The 10315-nt window shown below is 38.8% G+C and overlaps 2 protein-coding genes across 3 annotated transcripts; both read left to right on the forward strand.

The window, feature by feature from the left end:
- The first annotated feature begins 893 nt into the window (after positions 1 to 893).
- gdf9 (growth differentiation factor 9) lies at positions 894 to 8014 on the forward strand. 2 transcript variants are annotated; one of them, XR_013295498.1, is made up of 2 exons: positions 894 to 2714; positions 6405 to 6550. XR_013295498.1 is itself a non-coding variant. In XM_077577441.1 (2 exons), exons 1-2 carry the CDS (start codon positions 4421 to 4423, stop codon positions 7247 to 7249), a joined length of 1209 nt encoding a protein of 402 aa, XP_077433567.1. In that variant the 5' UTR covers positions 4276 to 4420; the 3' UTR covers positions 7250 to 8014. The 2 variants fall into 2 exon arrangements, 1 of the variants encoding a protein (XP_077433567.1); XM_077577441.1 differs by lacking the exon at positions 894 to 2714 and adding an exon at positions 4276 to 4784 and having other exon boundaries at positions 6405 to 8014.
- Positions 8015 to 8405: 391 nt separating this feature from the next.
- uqcrq (ubiquinol-cytochrome c reductase, complex III subunit VII) lies at positions 8406 to 10032 on the forward strand. Its single transcript, XM_077578049.1, has 3 exons — positions 8406 to 8472; positions 9011 to 9200; positions 9851 to 10032. Exons 2-3 carry the CDS (start codon positions 9044 to 9046, stop codon positions 9943 to 9945), a joined length of 252 nt encoding a protein of 83 aa, XP_077434175.1. The 5' UTR covers positions 8406 to 8472; positions 9011 to 9043; the 3' UTR covers positions 9946 to 10032.
- Positions 10033 to 10315: the final 283 nt, after the last annotated feature.

A 10315-nucleotide genomic window follows, 5' to 3' on the forward strand; every position in this document is an offset into this window, starting at 1 on the left:
TTTTTTTTTTTAAAGAAAAGATTATTAAAAAATTAGGGGCGATTACAATTTTTTGATCCGTAATTAATTCCATGACTTCACTAGTTAACTCACTATTAATCCCAAATTTGATATCTGTTCTGATACAAAAAAAAATTCAAGGTTTTCATACTCATGTTAACAAAAGTGGGAAAAAAATATTAAACTAATAGAAATTGTTCCAATTTATTTTTGACATCTATAGCCGTCAATGGCAGTGGATGAGTTAATGTTCTTTCAAGGTATTTTGGGAATGAAATTACCAAGTCTGTTTGAATGTAATATTTATATTAAGCACATACACAAAACAATAGGTTATGAATGTAGATTGATCAGCAATAAATAATACATTTGAGTACCAGCATTTGTGTCTTGAGTCTATAATGAAAGACAGAATAATTTAGCAACTTCTTTTTGTAGTGCAGTTAGATTCAAAAATCTCTTTATTAATCTATCTATATAGAACCCCCCACCACCACCACCACCACACACACACACACACAATTATTTATTTTAATTTGAATCGCATCTCCACATAATTCATATTACACGAATGCAGTCATGAGAATTCCTGATATTCCAATCACTTTTTCAGCAGATTCTCAACCAATTTACTTAATAATTTCTGTGTCATTATTTCTATGGGATTCATGTGAAACCCTCAATATATACAGTATATATTTTTTTAACTAAACTACAAAACAACCCATTTCATATTGTTGTTGTCATTAAAAATCTCACTATAAATACTCTAGTCAGCCTTTTCAATGACATTTTTTTAAAATCAAGTGATTGATGATGCAGGCGAGAGAGAGAGAGAGAGAGAGAGAGAGAGAGAGAGAGAGAGAGAGAGAGAGAGAGAGAGAGAGAGAGAGAGCAGTGATGGGAGGGGGAGAGGAGCCGAGAGTCGCGCCGGAAGCTGCAGGTTGGAGCACACACAAACACACACACACAAAACGAGATCATCCCTGCCAGCCTTTATTTCTCCCCGCACCCTAATCGGACTACAACGCGATGGCTTTAACTCAAGAGTCGGTTTTGTCTTTTTTACTGGAGCGGGGCGGCAAAGCGAGGAACGCCGAGCTGCTCGGCCACTTCGGCGCTCTCATCCACGGCGGCTCGCCCGCCGAAAAGCAAGACAATAGGGAGCTGTTCAAGAAGTTGGTCAACAGCGTGGCCGTGGTTCGCCAGACGGACGGGGTGAAGTTCGTGGCGGTGAAGAAACGGTACCAGGATTTTGTGAAAGATGCGCTGCACGAGAATTTGTCCTTTTCAAACTCGACTTTGCAAATCGGTCATTCGGACGCGGAGAAGAACAACAATGCGCGCTACACATCGCACATGAACTTGCAAAGAAGTAAGTCGGACACGACTCTCAAAGTGTTGAACATTTGTGGAGATCAAGCAGACAGCAGATCATCAGGAGCTGTGTTTGCCGTGATAGCGGTCACAACTCCTCCTGCACCACCAGAGAACCCAAATTCTGCATCACAATCTCATCTTCCAGTTTGTATTGATGATGACAAAGCCTCGCAAAAATGGAGAAACGCTCATGCAGAAGAAGCCGAGTGCTGCGGGTCGGTACCCCTGGACCCTCAAGCCCACGAGTGGCTGGTGAAGTGCGCCGCCGGGCTGTGGGGGCACGTCCACGCCATGCTCCTCCAGGACGTCCGCCTGGCCCAGAAGAAGGACTTCATGTCAGGCTTCACGGCGCTACACTGGGCCGCCAAGGAGGGCAACGGCGAGATGGTCCACAAGCTGATGGAGGTGGCCCGGAGGAGGGGGACGCGCGTTAACGTCAACAGCAAAGCCCACGGGGGCTACACGCCTCTACACATCGCCGCCATACACGACCACGCAGAGGTCATGCTTCTTCTGGTGCAACGTTACGGAGCCGGTGTGGACGAGAGAGACAACGACGGAAAGAAGGCCCGCCACTACCTGGGGCCGGGGGTGCCTGAGGAGGTTAGGGCCCTCGTGGGAGGCGGGCAGCTATCTAAAGACTGGGGTAAAATGGATGGCGAGGATTACCGGGAGCAGCCCAAAAGTCTCAACACGATCAGTAAGCTGTTCCAGCCTCACAAGAAGCAGAAGCATGCAACGAGACTCACGCACGACTTGTGAGACTCGGCAGCCGTTGCTTATCTTGTGTATGTCATCACTTTTCCAGAGATTGGATACGGCTCATCTGTTTCAACTCATTCACTGCCATTGACGGTTATAGACGTCAAATATTCATTTGAACTATTTCTATTAGTTTAACATCTTTTCTACTTTTGTTAACAAGAGTATGAAAACCTATATATTTTTTTTAATTGTACATTTAGAACAGATAAAAAAAATTGTGATTAATTTAGAGTTAACTCGTAAAGTCATGCAATCAATTCCGATTAAAAAATGTAATCACCTGACGCTCCTAATTTTTAATAATCTTTTCCTTGCTTACTTTTAATCGCATCAGGCGATTACATTTTTTAATTGTAATTAATCGCATCACTTCAATAGTTAACTCACGATTAATCATACATTTTATATCTGTTCCAAATGTACAATTAAAAAAGTCTAGGTTTTCATACTCTCGTTAACAAAAGTGGAAAAAAATGTTAAACTAATAGAAAAAGTTTAAATGAATTTTTTACGTCAACAGCTGTCAATGGCAGTGAATGAGTTAAGGTCCATAGAACTTCACTCTTACAGTAAGTAGACTGTATCGCAATGTCTGTCGTAGTACCAAAAATGACCTGTGGGAGGCAGCACTGGTAATCCAGACTGCCAGACTATTATACAAAGAAGAAAGACTAAAGGCTAATTTAGCTTATCTGGCAACTACATTTCAGTTGTGACCTTTTCACCATGTCATTTTTATTGTGCATTGCGTTATTCATACTCTGAACCTATCAAAATAGGACAAATGACCCATTTTTTTCCCAAATGAAAATGATAAGGAGGAACTATTACTTCCCTACTGATTAGAGAAGCTGAACAATTGTGCTTTCATCCATTTGGCTCATTTGGATGAAAGACAAAACCCAAAAGATATCTGATGTTAGATTGTGGTTGCCTCCAACTGTATGCATTTGTATAGTCACACTTTAGATCCCTTTTATTAGACTAAATCACACATGCAAAATGCAGCACTTGTTTGTTTGTTGTTGTTTATCTATGTATAACTTCTATGTATTTATGATATCCACACTCTAAAAACAGTTGGGTCAAAAGTAACCCAATTATGGATCAAAAATGGACCAATCCACTTTATGGGTCAATTTGACCCAACTTTCTGGGTTGTTTTATACAAAATGACCTTTTTTTTTACCCAAGTAAAGGCTTTGACCAATATTGTTTTACACTAAAAGACAAATTTCTTGACTCAAAGTTGGGTCAAATTGACCCAAGTAGAGGATCGGTCCATTTTTGACCCATAGTTGGGTTATTTTTGACCCAACTGTTTTAAGAGTGCATGTATACTCATAATTTTATCCTTACCACCTTGCCACTTTCCTTCCTATGAATATGAATGTTCTGTCTGTGACATTTTATAACGTTTTCATCATGCAACTAAATCCATTAAAAGGGCATTTGCATTTTGAGGGGATTTCTATAGAGTCTGTTATGCAAATCGGATCGTTTTCTTGGTGGACACATGGTTGTCATGGATACAGGCACATGGGCCTCATTCTCTGGCAGAGAAGTAGGACGTGTTATTAATTAGATAATAGACACACATAAAAAAATTCTAATTGCTCAAGAGCAAATGAGATGTTGCAGCCTTGACACAGTTTTACTTGGAAGTGACCCAATACAAAATAGTGGTGTTTAAAAATTAAAAAAAAACGGGTCCTTGGTCATTTTATCTGCAAAGTGTGCATTATGAGTTACTATAGCAACACCACACTTTTTTTGGTGAAATATATCTTTGTGTGCTCCTCAACTCACTTCAATATAGTTTCTTGGCACCAAAATGCTACAAGATGGCGTCAAAACAATGACAGGCCCCGCATTGCAGTTCAGCGGATTCACCTGTTTCCTGATCTCTCCGTCCCCCCCAAAAATATTTTTATAGGCCTGTTGTTATGTGAAACAAAAACAAAACATTACATAAGAGCTGTAACAGAGATGATGATGACGAATATAAAATTATAATCAGCCTGTATCAAATAAATAAATACATACATTAAGTAATAGTAAATCTATATGAAATACATTTAAAGAATGAAAACATAAAAATAAAGCTGCAGAAACACCGTTGGGCTCGCGGCCTTGCCTGATGACGTCATAGGCGTGACGGTTGATTGACAACACCTGCGCTTGTTGGTCAGCGGCGCCACGTGCGCGCAGTTGGAGCTTCAGTGCAGCGATTTTTGCTTTGATTTTCCTGCCGGTTTCCCCCTGTTTATTTTGGATGCATAAAAAGCAAATGTTGACGTCAGTTGCCCTTCGTTGTTTTCGCGCTGTACTGTTCCTGTTGCTAGTCAGTAGCAGCCGCCCGCCGCCGGTCCGATGCTCGGTGGGCCGCGCGTTGAGCCAGTACGCCTATGGCACCATCTTCTCCCCGCTGCTCAAAGCTCTGTCCGAGCTCGGAGGCTCCAAGTGGAACCCGGCCTCCGTGAAAAAGAGCAAACCTGAGCACAAGTACATCAAGTATTTGACGGATACAACCTTCAAGAGAACGCCCAGAGCGCAGAGGAGTTTGGAAGGGAGCGCGCGCTACAACGTGGTCAGATTGATCAAGCCGCAAGAGCAATGTCTTGACAAAAGCCATAAAGGTGAGCAGGAGTGCTCACTTTGAAAAGCAACCGCAAAACCGCCGAGGTTGTCGGGGTGGTGGTGGGTACTGTATAGTCAGATTATTAATGTTGGGACTTGTTGTGATGGGGGCTAGGTCATCAACTTTTACTGTCAAAAGAGCCATTTCCGGGTAAATTAATAACCGAAAATCTGTCTGGAGCCGCAAAGCATTTGAGCTGCACCACAACACAAAAATATGATCGTAGCATCCAATGCATATAGACCATTTTCTTCTTTTGTCTTCTATTTATGGATTATATTTTGTTGTAGTTTTTCATACTTATTTCTGATATGCTTTTTAAAACTTTTCTGCCTTCCTGTCAAATTTCTGACATGTTTGACAATTTTATGGACATATGGTACTTTCCTGCCTTTCTACTTCCTTTTTTGGACATTTTATGGCTGTTTTTTTAGACTTTTTTTTTCAAATTTTTTGCTATAAATTTTCTGACGTTTTGGGCAATTTTTTGGGAACATTTTATGGTAATTTTGGGGGATTTCTTTAGTTTTGTGACATTTTATGGTTACTTTTTGAATGTTTTCTTCTGTGCATTTTTAAATTCAGTTTTCTCTCACTCAGAGATATTTCAAGTCTAATTTAAGATTTATGTAATTTTTTTACATGACAAATTCCCATTTACTTAAAAAATATATATTTAAACACAAACTTTCCAAATAAACCTTATATGATACATAGTCATTAGTCTAATAAAGTCTATTTATTTGAAATGCATAATCCTCAGGTTGATGTATTTAGTATTAATAAAGTATAATGACTTTAAATTAATAATAATGAGGATTTATTTAAAATAATAAAGTATATTGTTTGAATTGCATAGTAATCAGGTTACCTATACACAATAAATGTACTATGTTTTTGTTTTTTTATTTATTTAAATGTTTATATTTTTGGGATGAAACTGAATGAAGACATCCCAAAAAACGTTTAAAAAAAAGTAATTTTACTTTATTAATGCTAAATACACAAACCTGAGGAATATGCAAATAAATAGGCTTTGTTAGACTAATGAATATATATCATAAGTTTTATTAGGTAGGTTTGTGTTAAAATTATATTTAAAAATAAATAAATAAATCCATGAGTGCATTTTTGGTCATTTAAAATTGTATGCAAATGTTTTTCTTTTAATTGTTTTTGTTTTATTTATTTATTTACCTTTTCATCCACCTATGACTCTTTTTTCTGACAACTTAATTTTAGACTGGTAATATTTCATTATTCACTTTTTATGCAATCATGAATTCATTAAATCACAGTAATATTTTATCTAAAAAATATATATATATATTTTTAAATCTCTACTCATTTTTATTTTCGAGATCCACAGGGAGCTAAAGAGAAGACTAAGCTGCAGGTTGCAGACCCCTGAGCTGGGTTAATAGTTACCAGTCATTAAAATCCACAAAATTATACCGGAGTACTGTTTCTTTAGAATAATATTATTCAAGTAAATAGTTAATTTTTCATAATTCAGTAAATAATAACACGAAACCACAATATTTTTGCTTTGTTTGAATATTGACAGCCATTCTGAGCTTATTTTAACCGCGTGTCGTTTGCCCCTACTTTCCCACAGAGAGTTTCACACTAGATCTGTCCTTCAGTCTTGATCAAGTTCAAGGAAAAGAGCAACTCACCAAGGCGACGCTGCTGTTCAGTCCAGCCCACATCAACTCCGTGTGCTTCCTGAGCATCAAAGAGCACGAGCACTCCAACAAATGTCCACTGTGTCCCGGCATCCGGCAAGCTGTCAACTTCACGGCCACCGCCGATAGCCCGGGAAGAGCGAACTGGGCGGAAGTCGACATCACGCCGCTGCTTCGGCCGTCGTCACCATTCCCGAAACGGAACGTCCACCTGCACGTCAACGTCATCTGCCCCGAGGAAAACCCTGGGCACGAAGACCCTTTGGAGTTCACAGTGGAGTCCCCCCCGTTGCTGCTTTATCTTCTTGACGACAGCAAAGCTGCCACGCTTCAAAATCAGACGATTTTCAACGCGCGTGGAGCCAAGAGGCGGCGAAGGAGGGAGTCCGCAAAGAGCAAACGAGGCGATAAAACCCTGGACGTCCACTTGCCGCAGCTTCTCCCAACCTCGGAATTCCCCACAAGTTACTGTGCCTTGTATGATTTCAGAGTTCGCTTCAGCCAGCTCGGGCTGGATCACTGGATCGTCTTCCCGCCCAAATATAACCCGAGGTACTGTCAAGGCATCTGCCCGCAGATAGTCGGCTTCATCTACGGCTCGCCCGCCCACACCATGTATCAAAACATCATATACGAAAAGATGGACTCGTCCGTGCCCAGGCCGTCGTGCATCCCGTCCCATTACAGCCCGCTGAGCGTCATGATCTTCATAGACAACTCGTACGTTTACAAGGAGTTTGAAGACATGGTGGCCACCAGGTGTACCTGCCGCTAAACCAATTAACAAACCCAGCATTCTCACCCTCTTTTCAAAAAATTTACCCGAAACCTTTGGCGCACTATTCAAATGTAAGATGTTCTGACCAGGCTCTGTGATTTCATCAGTGGTTAAAATCATTGTGCATATAGAAGACGTTTGTTCTGGAGCAGGTTTGTTTACTTAAACAATGTATTTTAACATTGGGAAAGTAAGTTGAGCAATGTTTTTCTTTTTTTGTTGCTGTTGTTGAAGCCTTATTAGAAAGAATGTAAATTCATCCTGTTTCATATGTGCAATCGCGTCATGGTATGAAACAAACAAAAAAGTAGTTCAGTATAGAATTTTTGTTTTTTTAAACCTTAGTTTTCGTTAACTTATTTTGTGTTGTGGTCTGTTGTTTTTGTTTAATTTAACATAAGTATTCATTTGCCCTGTTCTGGACCAAAAGAAGACAAAAAAATCTGTCACAAAATCTTATCAAACCTTTTACATATTATTTTATTCCTGAGCATTACAGACAGTTGTCCTGAGTGGCGACTGTCTTCAAAAATGTCCACAATGAAAGCTGTCAAGGTGTCCCTGTGTATTTATTCCTTCTGGTCACTAAGTGACTGCCAACTGCTATGAATTTGTACTGGTTCAATGTGACTCCATGCATGCCATGTGTATTTATGCAAATGTGAATTCACTGTGTGTCTGTGTTCAGCTTCTGGATATGCAAACTGATGAAAATAAGTCGACATTCTCTGAAGAGTTGGGAAATAAATAACATCATGCATACATTTCGTCTTTTGGTTTTATGTAAATAAAAAATTATGGGGAATAGCTTAACACTTAAATATATATTTTTATATGTAGTGTGCTGTTTAATTTATGAAACCGTATCGGGGAAAACTATTTTGTTTCTGAATATTTTCGGGGTGTTTTTTTTCCCTTTTTTATTTTTTATTTTGAATGGACCCTGTTTATGGATTTTTTTTTAAATTTTTTTATCATTCCTCCATTTTTGGGAAAATATTTGAAAAAAAAATCTGACAAACAAACTAAAACAATTATTCAAAAAAAAAGGTAAAAGAAATAAATTACAGTACACAAAACAATATATTTTTTAAGCGAATGCAATACTTTAACATCCAAGCCGCTAGGTGGCAGTAAATCATTATACATTGGGCTCCGTCTACATAAAGTCAAGAGGAAGGACAATCAAGGAGAACATTCAAGCGAAAGACGTTCGCACGGTAAGCCTCAATGTCATCAAACTAGTTTAAGTGCGCTGGGATCCACAACAATAAGGAATAACACTGATCCGTAGATCTTTATCTGCCTGTGAGGCGCTTCCTTTAACGCCATTCCACGACATGGCTAAAGGTCTGATGTTTGTACTTGAGCCTGACCACCGCGGCTAATGCTAACGCTTAGCTTGTCGAGGCTGCTCTGTTGTTTCGCAATCATTCAGCACTATCTGGATTCATATTTTGGGTCGAATACCCGTTTTTAAGTTACTAGTTTGTGTGTTGACATATCGTTTGTGTCAGGGAACTAGATCACATTATGATCAACATTAACGGACTGATTTCAAACATGAGTGCTGCCATCTATACTTGTGGAATATTATTTTTGTCGCTTATTATCATTGCATGAACAAAAGGGTCATTTTCAATCACTTAGTGGCTTGAATTTGATTATTTGGTGCTTATGTATTTTGTACTTTTTTTTTGTGTGTGTATGTTCACATTGAAATGACGTCCTCAAATTGTTGCTCATTCTCCTTCACAGTTCTTGGATTCCTTTGGTTGGCATCGGATCAACATGGGTGGTGGCAAATTGGGAAGTTTGATCAGGATGAGGCACATCATCACATACAGTCTGTCTCCCTTTGAGCAGCGGGCATTCCCCAACTATTTCTCCAAAGGAATTCCCAACGTGTGGAGAAGGTTCTCTGCGTCTTTCTTCAAAATTGCCCCTCGTGAGTATCTTCTATGCTTTTCAGTGTTATCATTGTGGTATGTTATTATATATCACTAAATATTTTTTTACCACCATACTTATTTTTCCCATTAATCTGTTTTTGTATTCATAGCCTGAAAATATTTTTTAATGAAGATGTTTACTGTAGCAGGCTTTCCCCCTCCATTTTATTAGCCCGGCGGCCCACCAGGCTAAGTTCTCCCCAAATAAAAATTTTGAACTTGTACGCACGACTTCCCCCCCATCAATGGATGGTGTATAGTAATCACTGGATGTTTTTTGCTACCCTTACCCCCCACTTGGATCATGATATATGATTGGAAGTATTCTCTTATTGTAAATCTACGTTTGCCTGTAAAGTACTGTATAAAAAAAAACTGTAAAAACCTTTAAACAATTGACCAAAACCTTTTTTTTTTTAAGTGCAGTATTTCTTTTTTATTTATTTATTTATTCATTCATATTGCACATTTTGTACGTTTTATGTCTCAAGTCGTTACTTTTAAGACAAATTGTTGTAATTCTAAGTCACATTTATATTTACTTCACTGTAAAAAAAAAAAAGAAAAAGCAATTTTGTTGTTGGTAGCACACTGATATAAAAGCTGAACTAATAATGCATATCCTGATGTATATGTTAAATTGCAGCATTTGCCATCATGTACCTGACCATTACGTGGGGCAACGCCACTCACAAGCAGAGCAAGAGGAAGAATCCTGCTGACTACGAGAACGAAGAATAAACTTTGGCCATCTTCCAGGCTTCTTCTGTTGTTAAATACTGCTTCTGTTTCACCAATAAAGATGGAAAAAATATTTATGGGAAATCAGTTCGGACTATATCTATTGTGTGTTTTCTTAATGTTGAGCTCATGGAATAACTTTTCTTAGGGGGAGCCACCTCAGATTTGCTGCACTTGCTGAAAATGATCATAAAGTGCACAGAAAAAGTCAAGTGATGGCTAGATTTGTACCCCCACAGATAACTTTTCTTGGGCAAAGCGGAACCACCTCAAATTTGCTACACTTGTTGATGGCTAGGGTTCATCTTTTTAAAATGGAAGACATTAAAAGTATGAAAAATAATGCCAGAAAAGTATGAAAAATAATGCC

Source organism: Vanacampus margaritifer, chromosome 10 (genome assembly GCF_051991255.1).
Source record: "Vanacampus margaritifer isolate UIUO_Vmar chromosome 10, RoL_Vmar_1.0, whole genome shotgun sequence".
NCBI lineage: Eukaryota > Metazoa > Chordata > Actinopteri > Syngnathiformes > Syngnathidae > Vanacampus > Vanacampus margaritifer.